We start from the raw sequence: 19,136 nt of genomic DNA, 5'->3' as shown, positions 1-19,136 counted from the left end.
CCCTGCCAAGCCACACCAATGTGTCAGAGGAAACACCTTACAATTGGCGACCATGTCAGCGTGCATGCGCCCGGCCCGCCACAGGAGTCACTAGAGCGCGATGGGACAGGGACATCCCGGCCAGCCAAACCCTTCCCTAACCCGGACAACGCTGGGCCAATTGTGCGTAACCTCATGGGTCTCCCAGTCGTGGCCGACTGCGACACAGCTCGGGGTCGAACCCGGATCTGTAGTGGCTCCATTTGGGAGGCCCTAGTTGTAACAACTTGTTTTCTTATACTTTCACCATGACTGGATCATGGAAAAGAAAGACAGACAGTGGAGTACCTCTCCACAGTTTGAAAAAAGATGTAGCAGATCATGTAGCAAAGCAGGGGAAGTCAATCAGATCAAAGATGTACGGCATATGTCATGTCACTCTGTACAGATGCTGCAAAGAGAGAAAGAAGCTACTGGACAGGAGCGTCCATTGAAGAAAATGGTGAACTCAGCCAGTGATTGTTTGAGGACGAAGCCCGGAAAGACCATGACCCCTGCTCCAGCTGACACACTGGTCTTGTCAGCTGCCTCCTAGGTCACCTCTACAGACACCGCTCAGGCCATTGTGCCCACAGCTATCAAGACCACCACTCCAGCTGCCTCCCAGGCCAACTCTCCAGCTGCCTTCCAGGCCACCTCACAACTGCTGCCTCCAAAGCCACTTTTTCAGCTGCCTTCCAGGCCACCTCTCCATCTTCCTTCCAGGCCACCTTTCCAGCTGACTTGCAGGCCACCTCTCCAACTGTCTTCCAAGCCACCTCTCGAACTGCCTTCCAGTTCATCTCTCCAACTGCTTTTCAGGCCATCTCTCCAACTGCTTTTCAGGCCATCTCTCCAACTGCCTTCCAGGCCATCTCTCCAACTGCTTTTCAGGCCATCTCTCCAACTGCCTTCTTGGCCACCTCTCCAGCTGACTTCCAGGCCATCTCTCCAACTGACCTTATATGACATTCCAGGCCTTGTCAAAACAGGTGCCACAACACCCACCTACTGTCTGGTTCAGGTGCACTGGCATTTGGCCATACAACCCTGATATATTTCAGGAATGTGACTATTTCAGGAATGTGACTCTGCACCCTCACTTGTCACTGATCGTCCTGCTCCAGCTGACACACTGGTTTTGCCAGCTGCCTCCCAGGTCACCTCTTCAGACACCCCTCAGGCCAATTTGCCCACTGTGCTCACAGCTATCCAGGCCACCTCTCCAGCTACCTCCCAAGGCACCTTTCCAGCTGACTCCCAGGCCACTTCTCCTACTGCCTTCCAGGCCACCTCTCCTACAGCCTTCCAGGCCACCTCTCCAACTGCCTTCCAGGCCTTCTCTCCAGCTGCCTCCCAGGTAACTTCTTCAGCTTCCTTCCAGGCCACCTCTCCAACTGTCTTCCAGGCCACCTCTCCAGCTGCATCCCAGGTCTCTTCTACAGCTTAATTCCAGGCTATCTCTCCAACTTCCATCCAGGCCCCCTTTCCAGCTGCCTTGCAGGCCACCTCTCCAACTGTCTTCCGGGCCACTTCTCCAACTGCCTTCCAGGCCTCCTCTCCAGTCACCTCACAGGGCAACTCCCCACATGTATCAGGCTGTGGCTGGGAAACACCTTGTTACCTTTCTAATTTCAATCCAGTTGATGTACGCCCCTTCCCAAAAGCAGGGCCCATGAAAATTACAACAAGGGGTAGGAAGAGGAGAAAAACTGTGATTTTGACGGATACACCCATCAAGCAGGCACTGGAAGAAGAGCATAAAAGTCTCACAGACACACACCACAAACATTCAGGTGTAGTTGTTTAGTTTAGCCTAGTTGTTGTATGGTTGAGAAATACCATTTAGAGGGTAAAATAATACATTTGATTATTTAAGTGTATTATTATTTCTGCCATACAAAATGTTAAACATGGCAATGTTGCTCTCATGTTCTCAATAAAGGTGTTTAATAATTAGTCGCATGTCATGATTTATGCACTTTTCATTCTGTTACAATTTACCCAAAGGTTAGTAACACTTCACTCCTTGTATTTAAGACAACACCATGCATATTCAATTTGATTTACATATATAATAACCACACCAATTTGTAAAGGACTACTGTAGGTTGTTTGTGTCAAGTTTCAAATACACTACCATAAACAATCTCTGAGAAACTGACACTACCATCCATTATTGTCACCATAAAAGTTGAATGATGGGCGTTTTTCAGGCAGTTTTAATGCTGCGCACAGTTTCGGGGCCGGTTTGATTTATAAAGGGAAAAATGCATATGTATGGTGTGCGCCAAGTTTCTAAATATTAATATTTTTTTACATGCAGTCTTTTCAAAAATGGCGCATGCCTTTCGAACAGTCATCCTACTCGGATTTCCAACTCGGGAACTCGGGCCTCTTTCTAGAGCTCCGACTTTCCGACGTGAAGATCACGACACCATGATTTGGTTTTTACCTCGGCATCAGTTATTCAACCTCGCCATGACATCGCCTACAAGTGTGATCGGAGAGAAGCAGTCTTAGCCCATCTTGTTCATATTGTACTGTCTTTGATGGCACAATTCCATATGACATCACATCCTGTTCAGAGAACATTTTTTCACGCGACGTCCGGGAGTGGTCAAAATATCCGCATTTGCGGCTGGTAAGTGAAACTTGTCCTCTCTTTAGCTTTCCCATGGTGTATACCGGATAACAGCCAAGAAATACACCAAACTCATTACAAGGTGAGACGTTTGCTATCTCTATGCACGTTTGTAGAAGTATGTACAAGTGGAAATCGATATCAGAAGCGAGTTTTGATTTAGATTTTATCTTGGTCAAACATACCGAAGTTTGCGCTAACGTCTTTTGATTGACAGATTCTCATCCAATATTCGGTTTACCACCGCGTTCTAATTTGTATATATCCAATCGAGAGCTGCTCCTTGAGAGAAAGTGGCGGGTCTAGAAAAGTAGCAGGAAGAAAGTATCAGAAGTCTCAAATCATTATTATTATTTTTAATCTATTTTGATTTTGGCAGGGGTGCACCTTTCACTTGGGAGAGGGGAGACATGTCCCCACAGTTTTATCTTTGGAATGTGATGCAAAATACGGCAACGGTATAATGTCCCCCCAAACCAAATTTGTGCCCCTGGATTTTGGGGCAGTAGTTAGGGCATTTAAAAGGGGCATGCATTTAGCTGCATTGTTTTTAAAATACCTTTTGGCTATGGGGAAGTTATGGTCTTATAGTTCCTGAGAACAGTGTTTTATTATGGTTTTAGTTTCTGTTTTGGAACTGACAATAAGGCCTATTACATTGTGGGAAAGTTTTCTCTGGTCTTGTAGCAATACATTTGTTTATATAATTTTTTTATAATTCATATTTGGATCCTCATTACATTTTGCAGCAGCTACACTAGACATGATGCCTTCATTCAGTTGATGACATCAGGTTCTCACACACTTTCTTCTTCTGCTTTCCACTCTTCTTGTTGTGTGTTTGATTTATACATCCATTTCATGATCTACTGATATCATTCCTTCAGAATATTTTAACTAAGGTCCTTGCTATCTGGGGTCCTTGGGATGTCTACTCCATAAAAATGTTAAATGTTGGGGGGGGGGGGGTTCAGCAAACAAAGACACGCTTCAACAGAGGACAAACATACACTTTTTTTTAATGTAGTGACTGCATAGCGAGTCGGAGGTTCATTTAAAAACTGCTGTCCCCACTCAACTCCGTGGAGGAGGTACTTGGCTAGGCACATGTTTGCTTTGCTTCCCAACCTATTGGCTGTGAAGGTGTGTACTGAAAGTGCATCATTTTGCCCTAGAAGGCTGCCACACCACTGCTGACCTCATTAATGAAATTATAGGGGTCAGCCTATGTTTCAGTCAGCTGCCATTTTGAGATTGGCTGTTTTGTCAACCTTTTAGGTCCATGTGGATCTGTTTTGACATTAGATGTACATGCGTATACAAAACCCTGCCTTTTTCTGGGCACTTTTTTGCAACTTAAAAAAAAAATGTTTAAGTTTTTTGTAGGCTAATTTACATGTTTGTGTCCAACTGTAGGAAGTTCTAGTGTTGGTGGAGGCAGTTTCCGTTAGTGTATTAGCTGCAGACATTGTCCAAATCCAAAGATGTCTACCGGAAAGAGTAAGAACCAGAGCTCTCTGGTGCTGCACAAGGTGATCATGGTGGGAAGTGGAGGTGTCGGGAAGTCAGCTCTCACTCTGCAGTTCATGTATGACGAGGTAAGAGCGATAAGTCTGGTCCTTACCAGACTCCGTACATTGCTCCCTTTGTAGAATGTGGTCTGGACGCCCAGGCTAAAGAGACTTGGGCAAGCTACCAGTCAAACCTCCAATACTGCTTTTCCATTGAAAAGAGTTTACGATTCTGTAAATAAAATAATTCCCTCCCTCACTCCTTCCCTCCTCCTAGTTTGTGGAGGATTACGAACCCACCAAGGCAGACAGCTACAGGAAGAAGGTGGTTTTGGATGGAGAGGAGGTCCAGATCGACATCCTGGACACAGCTGGACAGGAGGACTATGCTGCCATCAGAGACAACTACTTCCGGAGCGGAGAGGGCTTCCTGCTAGTCTTCTCTATCACCGAACATGAGTCATTCACCTCCACCTCAGAGTTCCGGTACGTCCACTCTGATAGGCCGATTTATAGTACATCAAACACATGATCAACTTTTGCCTGTGCCTAGCTCCATTCCATGTATTTTTTTTATCCTGAACAACCCCTTAACGTTACAAGCATAACCATAACATGATGCAGCCACCACTATGCTTGAAAATGGTACTCAGTAATGTGTTGTATTGGATTTGCCCCAAATATGACACTTTGTATTCAGGACAAAAAGTGAATTGCTTTGCCACATTTTTTCCAGTATTACTTTAGTGCCTTGTTGCAAACAGAATGCATGCTTTGGAATATTTGTATTTTGTACAGGCTTCCTTCTATTCACCCTGGCCTTTGGTTGATTCAGTGTTTGAAATTCACTGCTTGATGAGGTAGCAAATTATTTTGGGACTTGTTAAGCACATGTTTACTCCTGAATTTATTTAGACTTGCCATAACAAAGGGATTGAGTCAATAAGTATTCCGGACTTTTCAGCTTTTCATTTTTAATTAATTTGTTAATTTCTAAAAACAATTCCACTTTGACATTTTAGGGGGTATTGTGTGTAGGCCAGTGACATTAAATCTCAATTGAATAAATGTTCAATTCAGGCTGTAAGTCAAGTGGTGTGAATACCTTTTAAAGATGTGTTTTTGGTAACGTAATCACAAGGCAATAAATGTGTTAATGTTAGTTGGCAGGGGTCTTTGTCAACATTGTGTTTTGATGTATTTTTGATACTTTTTCCCATCTGTTTATCCAGATATCAAAGCCTTATGCCATAAAATAAAGTATACCATAAGCTTTCATTTGACACCTAATTTGATATGCTCCTATGTTCTTCATGTTGGTGCTCATGGGTCTTTTTTTTAGATGTAAATGCCCAGAACTAAAAATACAGCTCCACACTGCTAATTACACCCCAGTGCTAAGTTTTTTTTTTTTTTTTTTTTTTTTTTAGGACAGTGTTTAGATCCAACTGGTTCTTCATCAGGACTAATGTATTGTATGTGTCTTCCTAGGGAGCAGATTATGCGGGTGAAAGCAGAGAACGATACCATCCCTCTGTTGGTGGTGGGGAACAAGTCGGATCTGGAGGACCGCAGGCAGGTGTCGTTGGATGAGGTCAGGGCCAAGGCAGAGGAGTGGGGTGTGCAGTACGTGGAGACCTCAGCCAAGACACGAGCCAACGTCGACAAGGTATGTAACCAAACTTAAACATACGGTGCACTTCGCTACAGTAGGACTAGAAACAATACACCTTCATGTCATTTCTTACTTAGGATTTCTACATTTTTAGTTAGGTTATAGAAATGTTTCAAGAAATGGGATACCAGAAACAACAAGCAAGCAGGATTTAAAAACAACCTTTACAGTAAATCAACTTTCAATGTAGCTATATGGTTGAAATAATAACTAACTGTCCATTCTTTTCAGGTGTTCTTTGATCTTATGAGGGAGGTGCGAAAAAAGAAAATGTCAGAGAGCAAAGACAAGAGTGGAAAAGAAGGCAAGATCAAGAAGGCTTTCAAATGTTGTCTGCTTTGATCTAGGCCAGACCTTTCAGACACACAGAGCCAAACCAGACCAGAGCCTCCGCAGCACAGTGGCATTAGACAGGGACATGTTCATTAGGACATACTGTAGCAAAATGTTTTGAAACCTTTTGCAATGGGGGGAAGAAAAAAAAGTGTGTTTCTTATTGGACAATATATTATGTCTCCCTTTGGAGCATTTTCTTCAGTTTCTTGCCTACTGAACACAACCCAGATCTACAGATCCTTCCCACTGAACTGAGCCTTCTGCCTTTAACACACGCATATCAAATCCATATACAATACCTCTCGCATTGTGGCAGTCAGAGGGGTGGCCTTTATCACTAACCTATGTTAGTTATGCAAACCATCCTTTGTGCCACTGTTGGGGACGGGTCCAGAGGGGACTGTTTAGATGAAGTGCCTCAACATTGATTGTGAATATATAGGTTATGATCGCAGACAATCACTCACTCGCACACTACTTAAATATGGCCTTGGTTTGATACTCACTTGTAGGAATAAGTAGCCTCATCACCAAGATAAATTGACTATGCTGTTTGATGTCTTACTGTTTGCACTGCAATCAATTTTATATTCCTACTTCCACTACTACACTATTTCTTTTAAAGTTTTTTTTATTTATGGTCCACTGCATGAAAATCAGTCAGATTATTAAATCACCTTATTCATAATCCAACATATTATCCACATGTACAATCCAACATGTACTATATCCACATGATATATAGAACCAGTCAAAAGTTTGGACACACCTACTCATTCAAGGGTTTTTCTTAATTTTTTAAAACTATTTTCTACATTGTAGAATAATAGTGAAGACATCAAATCTATGACCCCAAAAGTGTTAAACAAATCCAAATATATTTTACATTCTTCAAAGTAGCCACCCTTTGCCTTGATGACAGCTTTGCACCCTTGGCATTCTCTCAACCATCTTCACCTGGAATGCTTTTCCAACAGTCTTGAAGGAGTTTCCACATGCTGAGCACTTGTTGGCTGCTTTTCCTTCACTCTGCGGTCCAACTTATCCCAAACCATCTCAATTGAGTTGAGGTTGGGGGATTATGGAGGCCTGGTTATTTGATGCAGTACTCATCACTCTCCTTCTTGGTGTAATAGTTCTTACACAGCCTGGAGGTGTGTTGGGTCATTGTCCCATTGAAAAACAAATGATAGTCCCACTAAGCGCAAACCAGATGGGATGGTGTATCACTGCAGAATGTTGTGGTAGCCATGCTGGTTAAGTGTGTCTTGAATTTTAAATAAATCACAGACAGTGTCACATCACACCACCTCCATGCTTCACAGTGGGAACCACATATGTGGAGATCATCCGTTCACCTACTCTGCGTCTCACAAAGACACGGCGGTTGGAACCTAAAATCTCAAAGTTGGACTCATCAGACCAAAGGACAGATTTCGTGTTTCTTGGCCCAAGCAAATCTCTTCTTATTGGTGTCCTTTAGTAGTGGTTTCTTTGCAGCAATTTGACCATGAAGGCCTGATTCATGCAGTCTCCTCTGAACAGTTGATGTTGAGATGTCTGTTACTTGAACTCTGAGAAGGACGCATTAAGAAGGAAGGAAATTCCACAAAATTTTAAACAAGGCACACCTGTTAATTGAAATGCATTCCAGGTGACTACCTCATGCAGCTTTTTTTGGTTACTGTTATTTCCTAGTTTTGATGTCTTCACTATTATTCTACAATGTAGTAAATAGTCAAAATAAAGAAACCCTGAAATGAGTAGGTGTCAACTTCTGACTGGTACTCTTTTTTTTTTTTGTGAACACATTTTGTTGACTGCACTTTTCCTCCACAAAAATGTCAAAGTTTCAGTGTTGCCTTTCTAATTCTACACTTGAAACTGAAGCATTAAACTAAATTACTGTTTGTATGCACACTTATTATGGGTTATATACAAACTGTCTTTGTGTTGCCAAATAAAGTTGTTCTCTTTTGTAATGAATTTGCAGTGGGCTCAGTGTTTAAAAGTAGCCCCTGTACATCTTAAATTGAAATGGAATTGACCCCAACCCTGCTGTCCAACTTCTGGGTCTGTCATCTGAGTATCTGTCTTATCAGTTGCCAGTCATTCAAGGTCAAAGGTGCTGTTCAAAATGTGCTTGAAAAGAGTGCGGTAAGGAATTGTGGCTCTGTCAGATATGCTGGACTATTTGTTGCTGGTGTGGTTTGACTAGTGCCTTTGTGTTTGAGGGCAGCAGAGCACCAACAGGTTTTATGTTTATGGGTGTCATAAAACACCATTCCAGTGCTGTTCAACTTGACTTTGAATGAATGGACGACAGAGGCCTTATGTGGCCTTCAGTCTGTTAACACTCTGTTGCAAAGCAGCAGGACAGGATCATATCCATTAGTGCACATTGTAGCAAACCATTTTTGCTGCATAAAACTAAACCAAACTAAAGTGTCTCTTATTGGACAAGTCTAGGTAGTTCCTCCCTGTTTTAGCCTGTTTTCTTCCGTTTGGTGCTTAATGAATACAATCCAGGTCAGCCTTAGATCCAGTAGCACACAGATGGCATGTCCCATTGACGGTTGGCTAACCTCTTCCCACGCCCCAAGTACAGCCTATCTCACTGACACTCTACAACACCTATGGCCTGAGAAACCTCAACTAGTTCTGAGTTCTGAAGACCCTTCTAGCTTGGCAAGAGAGCCCTCTACTGACTCAAGTCATTCAGTCACTAAACACAGAATAAGAGACAAGCCACATCTTCATCAGACCTATAGCCTCTGTAGATGTCAGGATTTTGCAATATAATGTCCTGCGGTCAGAGGAATATAATACAACATCTTTGCTGTAGCCTAGTTGAGTTGTTTGCCTCAGGATCATCAGCCACAGCAGTCTGAAATTGAACACTAGGTGGAGGCAGAGAATCTTGATAGAAAGGCAAGAATCATTTTTGTTTCCTTCTGCTGAACATGGACAACTAGGCCTGCCTCACCAGTAGAGAGGGAGGTGCTGAGCGTGTGACTTATACAGCCTGACTCCACTCCTTCCAGCTGACTGCCCTGACCTGGCTATTAGTATTACTGTATACATACTGTATTGTCACATCATCGAAAAGACTGTATACAGTAGAAATAGAATGGGCAGAATTCTGATTCTATGGTGGTTGTTGCTGCAGTGTTGAATCTAGAATGGTGAATGTGGAAAGGCAAATGAAGCAGTGTTGGTGCTGTGTACATATTCACAGTCAAGGCATAGAAAGAAAGGACCATGTCAACAAAAAAATACAGCAGAAATTAGACTTTACTTACAGAACATTGGCACTTCACTGACATGATATGGCTCCTATTTACAACAAAAACACAGAGCATGTCGCAGACCAGGCAGAGCCCATTGAGACACAATTGAGAATCTGATATTTACAAGTACAGTAGTATGAAAAATATTTCCCCTCAAAAGTAAAATTGTACATCCCTTACGTTTTCGAGCAAACTAAAAGATGGAGATGGATACATTCAATTTCTGTACAGCTTCACCACAAACATTACATTTGTACATCCTCCTGATTGATCTTTAAATATATTTCACTAGTTCACAGATGAAGCTTATATTTACATCACAGTTGTGCAGAATGTTGTACTATTACTAAGTGATGATGATGATGATCAGGTAGAAAAGCATCGCGCAATAAAAACCAAACATATTATCCAGGTTTCCCTTGAAAAAGAGGTGTTGGACCTTGAATGGGACAACCTGGTAAAATAAACATTCCAGTGCCTCAGTCTATTTCATGGTGAAGTGGTAGACACTGTCTGAGTCCCAAATGGCTCCCTATCTAGTGCACAACTTTTGGCCAGAGCCTGGTCAAAAGTAGTGCACTGTATAGGGAATAGGGTGCCATTTGGGACACAGTGGTGGGTGATCTGATTGGGCCGAAGTTCCCTGTCGCACAACAGCTTTTGTAAACACACTGACTTTCAGTAGATACACATCCTTTTTAAAATCACAAAACTAACTCACGAACCATTGTAAACATTGTCAGCAAGGTACTGCATAAACCCACTGCAGAAGTATCAGCAACATTAAGTTTGACCAAGCCAGCTTTCTGATTTCAAAAGCACAATCACATCTATTGATTCAACCAGAAATCATGGGAATAAAATCACTATGCGGGTTTAAATTGTCAAAAGATAACAGTATTAATGGTGATTAATTCATCTATTTGTCAGTGTACAGAGCTTCATGTTGCCCGTCCCAATTCTTTCCACTGCCACTGGACTTATGGAGAGCACTTTTACACAGCATACATCTATTGCAATGCTTTCCCATAACAATAATGTCTAATTCCAGCAGGACTTTACAGTGGAAAAGTTTTGAACTTTTCTGTTCTTATAAAAATAACTTTGTCTCACATTATTTTAATTTCATTAAGTCTTAATTTATAACATAGTAAATTTACACTAGTTACATTACACAAATCTAGATGACACCATATAAGCTTAAATTTCCTATAGTGGTGTCTACATCCAACAAAAATTTATACAATTATATACAATTCCAAAATAATTTTTGGGGGTCTAATCATGCATAGCAGCAAATATGCTACACGTTCAGTTGAAAAGTGCTGTCCATTCCCAAGAAGCAAAAAGGGTCTCTTGTAAAAATATCAGAAGCAAATCTATTGCTTGAGCCTTATAGCTTTTCAACACATGGTTAATTTGAAAACATTTTGTTTTACTCACAAGGCTAAAAACCTATTGGTCCTGTACCGTCTGTATGTACTGTACACCAACTGCATAAAATCCCGATGTACAGTACCATGGTACCAAAACCCCCAATACTCTTATTCAGAGAGCTCTGAATACCTCATATTAAATTTCAAAATCTGATGCAATGACACTTGATAAACCACCTTTGTACTGTACCGACCCAATCCTGCATGGCAAGATCATTCTATGTTACTAGCAATAACAAAACCTGCATAAAAATACTACCCAGATTTGGGCTAGTCGCATAGTATCTTGGAGAGACCGATGTAACATCACATGATGAGCCATCTCGAATCAAAGTTGAATAGCTGCCTCAAAAAAAAAACAGCAACACCACCACCACGTAGTGCCGAGCTCAATGACAGGTAATCAGCTAATGAGATGGTAAAGGAGGCGGGATGCCTCCCCTGACCAGTGGAGGCTGCTGAGTGGAGGACGGCTCATAACAATGACTGGAATAGAGTCGAAGGAATGGCATCAAACACGTGGTTTCCATGTGGTTGATACCATGCCAATGACTGCACTCCAGCCATTATTATGAGCCGTCCTCCCCTCAGCAGCATCCACTGCTCCTAACCTACCCTGCCTTTACCCTGGTTTGGAACGCCTTCACAAAGGACTTGGAGCTGTAAGAACTTGCACTGGAGATGATTCCAACCTGCAGACTAATAAATATAAAAGCTCAAAAAAGTACCCATCTGATCGAAACAATCAGACAACCTATAGCCTCAATGAGGGAAATAATGAGATGATAAGATGAGTAGTGCCATAGAGTAGAAGTCAGAGCGCTTTACTCGGACCTTACAGAGAGGGTCGACACACTTCTGAACGGATCTTTAGTTGATGATGAATAGTTTTTGATTTAAAAATAGAACGTTGACTCTTAAGTCTACGGAGTGATCAAAGACAGAGACTAGTCTGTGAAGAAACCACTGATATGACACCTGGTGATGATGCACTGATGGGTTGAAAACAAACGTCAGTCCACTTTTCATTGAGTTGTCCTGTTCATTATGAAGGTTAGTCTGAAAGTACTGACACTACAGCAATCTAATCCAACCCAGCTACTGTTCTGTTTCTCACTTCTCTCTTGATCCGGGACACTTGCTAACATCCCAAATTCCAGTTGATCATCGTAACTTCTGTTCTTCTTTTTCTTCTTTCGTTCCAAAGTATCGCGTTTTGTCGTCATAAAGTGCAACAGTGCTTTGTTTCCCCTCCCAGGCCAGTTTGAGTGGTTGTTCGGTAGTTGTCTCCATGGTTGTGACTAGTTTCTCTTGCCAGACTCAAGATGTGGGAAGAAACTATTGTGACTGAGAAAGGGAGACAGACAGACAGGCTGTGGAAGAAGAGGGTGGTGCTTAGGCCCATGCAGCCCTGTGTCAGTCAATGTCAGTCAGTCAGTCAGTCAGTCCCAGAAGGTCTAAAGCCGACTCTGTCTCTGTCTCTACCTCTGGCTTTGTGGGTGTCAGGGGCTCTAAAGTCGTCAAGGGCTTTGTAGGCGTCAGAGACTCTACGGGTGTCAGGGGCTTTGTGGGCGTCAGAGACTCTACGGGTGTCAGGGGCTTTGTGGGCATCAGAGACTCTACGGGTGTCAGGGGCGTTGTGGGCGTCAGAGACTCTACGGGTGTCAGGGGCTTTGTGGGCGTCAGAGACTCTATGGGTGTCAGGGGCTTTGTGGGCGTCAGAGACTCTACGGGTGTCAGGGGCTTTGTGGGCGTCAGAGACTCTACGGGTGTCAGGGGCTTTGTGGGCGTCAGCGGTTTGACCAGCTCCTCCTCGTACACCTTGAGGATCGCCTCACAGACAAACCTGTACTGGCTCTGGAAGCAAACAGAGCAAAGAGACCGGGGTTAAATAAGAGTGAACGGTACTGATGACACCAACGTCATAGAGTAACTAGATTCAGCTTAACAGCAGAAACATAGCTTAGGCCAACACATTCCTCTCTTGATAGATGTGCTAGAATTACACACAAAAATACAAATTTGTTAGTATTTTTTTTCCAGACCTCAAATTGTCTTCGGATGTGATTTAGGCATTGACATGGACTCAGAACATCAATTTCTGTTGTTTGTCTATTAATTATTGTAATATTGACAGTTAAAAACTGAAGAAAAAAATTCACGGAGAAAACTAAATTCAGACCCCTAGAATTTTTCATGTACCATTATATTACCAGATAATCCATAAACTCAGCAAAAAAAGAAACGTCCTCTCACTGTCAACTGCGTTTATTTTCAGCAAACTTAACATGTGTAAATATTTGTATGAACATAACAAGATTCAACAACTGAGACATAAACTAAACAAGTTCCACAGACATGTGACTAACAGAAATTGAATAATGTGTCCCTGAACAAAGGGGGGGGTCAAAATCAAAAGTAACAGTCAGTATCTGGTGTGGCCACCAGCTGCATTAAGTACTACAGTGCATCTTCTCCTCATGGACTGCACTAGATTTGACAGTTCTTGCTGTGAGATGTTACCCCACTCTTCCACCAAGGCACCTGCAAGTTCCAGGACATTTCTGGGGGAATGGCCCTAGCCCTCACCCTCCGATCCAACAGGTCCCAGACGTGCTAAATGGGATTGAGATCCGGGCTCTTCGCTGGCCATGGCAGAACACTGACATTCCTGTCTTGCAGGAAATCACGCACAGAATGAGCAGTATGGCTGGTGGCATTGTCATGCTGGATGGTCATGTCAGGATGAGCCTGCAGGAAGGGAAGCACATGAGGGAGGAGGATGTCTTCCCTGTAACGCACAGAGTTGAGATTGCTTGAAATGAGAACAAGCTCAGTCCGATGATGCTGTGACACACTGCCCCAGACCATGACGGACCCTCCACCTCCAAATCGATCCCGCTCCAGAGTACAGGCCTTGGTGTAACGCTCATTCCTTCGACGATAAACGCGAATCCGACCATCACCCCTGGTGAGACAAAACCGCACCTCGTCAGTGAAGAGCACTTTTTGCCAGTCCTGTCTGGTCCAGCGACGGGTTTGTGCCCATAGGCGACGTTGTTGCCGGTGATGTCTGGTGAGGACCTGCCTTACAACAGGCCTACAAGCCCTCAGTCCAGCCTCTCTCAGCCTATTACGGACAGTCTGAGAACTGATGGAGGAATTGTGTGTTCCTGGTGTAACTCGGGCAGTTGTTGTTGCCATCCTGTACCTGTCCCGCAGGTGTGATGTCGGATGTACCGATCCTGTGCAGGTGTTGTTACACATGGTCTGCCACTGCGAGGACGATCAGCTGTCCGTCCTATCTCCCTGTAGCGCTGTCTTAGGCGTCTCACAGTACGGACATTGCAATTTATTGCCCTGGCCACATCTGCAGTCCTCATGCCTCCTTGCAGCATGCCTAAGGCACGTTCACGCAGATGAGCAGGGACCCTGGGCATCTTTCTTTTGGTGTTTTTCAGAGTCAGTAGAAAGGCCTCTTTAGTGTCCTAAGATTTCATAACTGTGACCATAATTGCCTACTGTCTGTAAGCTGTTAGTGTCTTAACGGCCATTCCACAGGTGCATCTTCATTAATTGTTTATGGTTCATTGAACAAGCATGGGAAACAGTGTTAAAACCCTTTATAATGAAGATCTGTGAAGTTATTTGGATTTTTACAAATTATCTTTGAAAGGCAGGGTCCTGAAAAAGGGACATTTCTTTTTTTGCTGAGTTTATCTTGCACACCAAGGACCCGGGGAAGAGTTGCATGGTAGAGAAGAATGTGCCAATTTGAAAGCTATAATAAAATAAAAAAATTGTAGCTCGCAACATGTCAATTCTTTTAAAAGTCGCTCTCATGCTAGAAAAGTTTGGAGACCCCTGGTCTAAGCCAACCCCGTCTGTTTTGCCCCATAGTTGCGCATGTGTCGGCTTTGTTGCTAAACAACCAACCCGTCTATTGCGGTAAGAGCCTCCGCTGTTCTCTTAGTCTCATTTCTATGCATCACAGATCAGATTACCGGGGTCTGGATCATCATAGCCCTCTGGTCTCTCATTGTCCTCACGATATCCAGCGGATACACAGGCTGATTGCACTCAATCAAACACATGGCTGTTTCCATGGTGATGAGCACCCCAGTCCGACCAATCCCAGCGCTGCACAGAGACACAGAGGACGAGGTGAGTGAGATGAGGCTGAAGAGGGCAGCAATGACAGAAGAGGATTCAAACCCTCATTCCCTCAACTTACACTGTCATCAATCACTGTTGCTACAACAACATGCAAAGTGTCTTAACGTCTGATTCGAAGAAAAAGGGAACCTGTTTTTCTTTAAGTCAGGCTATGAGGCAGATGTACAAAGGCTTATATTCTTCAAAGATGTTGCGTAAAATGCCTTAGACCTACTTCAAAGCTGTATCAACAGCGATATGGCTTACAGATGTTAGTTGAGGGGATAAGAGCTTCCTTGTTAGTGTATGCAGTGTTTTGTGTAAGAACTAGGCCTTACCTGCAGTGTACTATCATCGGCTCCTCCTTGCCCTCCCTCTTTCTGCGGACCAGACTGACAAAGTCCAGGAAGTCAGTGTAGTCGTCTGGAACACCGTGGTCAGGCCAGGCCATGTACTGGATCTGAGTCAGCGGCCTGCTCTCTTCACTCTGAATATAATCAGTCAATCAAATGTATGATTATGTTTTTATACGTTTTTCATACAGTTTTCACCAAGTGCAAGAAGTAATCTCGGTTAACCCAGAAATAAAATCTCAAGTCATTTTGGTCAGATGCTCGATGTTTACGTAGTCTGTCCACGAGAGATGATACAAGAAATGGTCCTTACCTGCAGGTGTGTGAGAGTTATCTCTCTGACCAGAAATGCTGATTTCCCTTCTTCTGTCACACAGGACACCTGGAAGTCCCCATGGGTAGCAATGGCACCAGAGTTGGGCCAATACTGATGACACTTCACCTGGGAATGAAACAAAAAGATCATTGGAGATAAGAGGAAGAATAGTTTGTCTATTTTCTTTGCGGGGATTGGAAACGTCTTTCATTTTCACCTCATATGTTACCACAAGAAATTCCAAAACGAGACCAAAAGCATTGGGAAGGGGCTGAAATGGAGAGAGCGAACCCTGGTTGGGGACGTGACATACCCGTCCTCTCTCCACCTGCGTGGTGAGCATGACCACCATGTTGGAGCCCTGTTCCCAAGTCATCCTCCAGAAGTCAGAGCAGGTGGCGGGCAGCGGGCCCTGGCACGCGATGTAGCGGTTTACAGCACTGGACGCTGCGATCGCCATCTATGGGTCAGGAGAATGGCATGGGTTGGCAAATATACACATATGTATAGCTGCATATTGGCAAATTCATATACAGTGGGGAGAACAAGTATTTGATACACTGCCGATTTTGCAGGTTTTCCTACTTACAAAGCATGTAGAGGTCTGTAATTTTTATCATAGGTACACTTCAACTGTGAGAGACGGAATCTAAAACAAAAATCCAGAAAATCACATTGTATGATTTTTAAGTAATTCCTTTGCATTTTATTGCATGACATAAGTATTTGATACATCAGAAAAGCAGAACTTAATATTTGGTACAGAAACCTTTGTTTGCAATTACAGAGATCATACATTTCCTGTAGTTCTTGACCAGGTTTGCACACACTGCAGCAGGGATTTTGGCCCACTCCTCCATACAGACCTTCTCCAGATCCTTCAGGTTTCGGGGCTGTCGCTGGGCAATACGGAATTTCAGCTCCCTCCAAAGATTTTCTATTGGGTTCAGGTCTGGAGACTGGCTAGACCACTCCAGGACCTTGAGATGCTTCTTACGGAGCCACTCCTTAGTTGCCCTGGCTGTGTGTTTCGGGTCGTTGTCATGCTGGAAGACCCAGCCACGACCCATCTTCAATGCTCTTACTGAGGGAAGGAGGTTGTTGGCCAAGATCTCGCGATACATGGCCCCATCCATCCTCCCCTCAATACGGTGCAGTCGTCCTGTCCCCTTTGCAGAAAAGCAGCCCCAAAGAATGATGTTTCCACCTCCATGCTTCACGGTTGGGATGGGTTCTTGGGGTTGTACTCATCCTTCTTCTTCCTCCAAACACAGCGAGTGGAGTTTAGACCAAAAAGTTATATTTTTGTCTCATCAGACCACATGACCTTCTCCCATTCCTCCTCTGGATCATCCAGATGGTCATTGGCAAACTTCAGACGGGCCTGGACATGCGCTGGCTTGAGCAGGGGGACCTTGCGTGCGCTGCAGGATTTTAATCCATGACGGCGTAGTGTGTTACTAATGGTTTTCTTTGAGACTGTGGTCCCAGCTCTCTTCAGGTCATTGACCAGGTCCTGCCGTGTAGTTCTGGGCTGATCCCTCACCTTCCTCATGATCATTGATGCCCCACGAGGTGATATCTTGCATGGAGCCCCAGTCCGAGGGTGATTGACCGTCATCTTGAACTTCTTCCATTTTCTAATAATTGCGCCAACAGTTGTTGCCTTCTCACCAAGCTGCTTGCCTATTGTCCTGTAGCCCATCCCAGCCTTGTGCAGGTCTACAATTGTATCCCTGATGTCCTTACACAGCTCTCTGGTCTTGGCCATTGTGGAGAGGTTGGAGTCTGTTTGATTGAGCGTGTGGACAGGTGTCTTTTATACAGGTAACGAGTTCAAACAGGTGCAGTTAATACAGGTAATGAGTGGAGAACAGGAGGGCTTCTTAAAGAAAAACTAACAGGTCTGTGAGAGCCGGAATTCTTACTGGTTGGTAGGTGATCAAATACTTATGTCATGCAATAAAATGCAAATTAATTACTTAAAAATCATACAATGTGATTTTCTGGATTTTTGTTTTAGATTCCGTCTCTCACAGTTGAAGTTTACCTATGATAAAAATTACAGACCTCTACATGCTTTGTAAGTAGGAAAACCTGCAAAATCGGCAGTGTATCAAATACTTGTTCTCCCCACTGTATGTAAGCATAATCCATGTTTCAGTCTATGTACACACACTTTAAGAAGTGAGTATCTATCAAGCAAAGTCAGTCTGTCTCTTTCCGGGTGGTGTTTTTGTCTGTGTGAGATATTCATTACCTAGGTCGAAGGAAGGTGTCCGGTCTTGGTAATAAAATCTAAGATTGTGGCGTATATATCAAAGAGTGTTGAGTATCAAGAAAAGAAGAAGGGAGAAGGCCCTCACATTGATGTAATTTGCATTGATATAGTCCCCATCCTCGCCCTTCAGAATAACCCTGGTTGCATCATCTGAGACAGCAGATACAGGAAGAGACAGAAAGGGGAGGCAGGTGAGACAGAGGGAATTTACTTACATCATTGTATGAGGAAGTACAGAATATGCAACAGAAGATGTCACTTCTGATGGTTCAGTATACTCACATGGTGAAATGTCTCGATATCGATTTTTGGAAATGTTCTGAGGTAATTTGGCACATGACATTGTCAATCCAGGCCTTTTCCGGTAGAGTTGCTGAGAAACATCGCAACAAAAAACAATGGTTAACATTTGTCATAAGTTAACTGAAGTTCAGACCTGGCCTTGACATGAGCTTGGTTTCTACGTTACACTAAACCACATTCTCACGGATAACCCATCAGTGGAACACAAACAGGAAATGTTTCAGACAGTGTGGAACAATAACAGGAAGCAATAGACTTTCAATATTTCCTTTCATCTCTCTATTTTACTCTCTTCCATCTCTCTCTTTCTGGTAAATTACTTAGATGCTATCTGATCAGTCTTGGCCATGTGCAATGTGAAATACATTCTAGAACCAGTGGAAACGTTGAATAACCAACTGCATTTAATAACATCAAAGTGGACATGGAGCAGTTTAGAGTCACAGGGGCCATTGGGCCACAGAGGTAGCTCTAGTTATTTGGCCCATGTGAACAACAAGCATATTACTATAGTTAGTATGAGTGGACTAACATCACACCACAGATAGAGCAAGGAGCCAGATGTTACACTGGATGTATATATCTGAAGCACCCAGTTGAAATGTCCACTCCCCACCAAATATGGTGAGGAGAGGAAGCCTGGTGGCCAGCAGTGGGAGAATATGGAGTGAGATGGAACTGGGCCTACATTCTGTAGATTTTCTCATCGAAGAAGCATGATCTCCATACAGTTTTTTGTTCCCAAAACAACAATCTGTTTACGGAAAGAATGGACTAAGTTTGTGAACTTTACCCTTTGCCAACGTTTCCAAAACGTG

At 43.4% G+C, this 19,136-nt stretch overlaps 2 protein-coding genes across 4 annotated transcripts in view; one reads left to right on the top strand and one right to left on the bottom strand.

Moving 5' to 3' along the window:
* Positions 1-2,522: 2,522 nt before the first annotated feature.
* Positions 2,523-8,170, top strand: LOC139532170 (ras-related protein ralB-B-like). 2 transcript variants are annotated; one of them, XM_071329400.1, is made up of 5 exons: positions 2,523-2,662; positions 4,079-4,260; positions 4,451-4,659; positions 5,665-5,842; positions 6,080-8,170. In XM_071329400.1, exons 2-5 carry the CDS (start codon positions 4,147-4,149, stop codon positions 6,188-6,190), a joined length of 612 nt encoding a protein of 203 aa, XP_071185501.1. In that variant the 5' UTR covers positions 2,523-2,662; positions 4,079-4,146; the 3' UTR covers positions 6,191-8,170. The 2 variants fall into 2 exon arrangements, with proteins under 2 accessions (XP_071185501.1, XP_071185500.1); XM_071329399.1 differs by having other exon boundaries at positions 2,610-2,744.
* Positions 8,171-9,460: 1,290 nt separating this feature from the next.
* The window catches only part of LOC139532166 (tyrosine-protein phosphatase non-receptor type 4-like), a 39,454-nt gene continuing 29,778 nt past the window's right edge, over positions 9,461-19,136 (bottom strand). For both annotated transcript variants that reach the window (XM_071329392.1, XM_071329393.1), the window contains exons 20-26: positions 18,298-18,388; positions 18,101-18,165; positions 16,048-16,194; positions 15,732-15,860; positions 15,404-15,552; positions 14,915-15,050; positions 9,461-12,767 (exon numbers count right to left, since the gene is read on the bottom strand). In XM_071329392.1, coding sequence (XP_071185493.1) covers positions 12,345-12,767; positions 14,915-15,050; positions 15,404-15,552; positions 15,732-15,860; positions 16,048-16,194; positions 18,101-18,165; positions 18,298-18,388 — 1,140 coding nt within the window. In that variant the 3' untranslated portion in view covers positions 9,461-12,344. The remainder of the gene's footprint in view (positions 12,768-14,914; positions 15,051-15,403; positions 15,553-15,731; positions 15,861-16,047; positions 16,195-18,100; positions 18,166-18,297; positions 18,389-19,136) is intronic.

Source organism: Salvelinus alpinus, chromosome 10 (genome assembly GCF_045679555.1).
Source record: "Salvelinus alpinus chromosome 10, SLU_Salpinus.1, whole genome shotgun sequence".
Taxonomy (NCBI): domain Eukaryota; kingdom Metazoa; phylum Chordata; class Actinopteri; order Salmoniformes; family Salmonidae; genus Salvelinus; species Salvelinus alpinus.
This window is presented reverse-complemented; position numbering and strand designations above follow the sequence as displayed.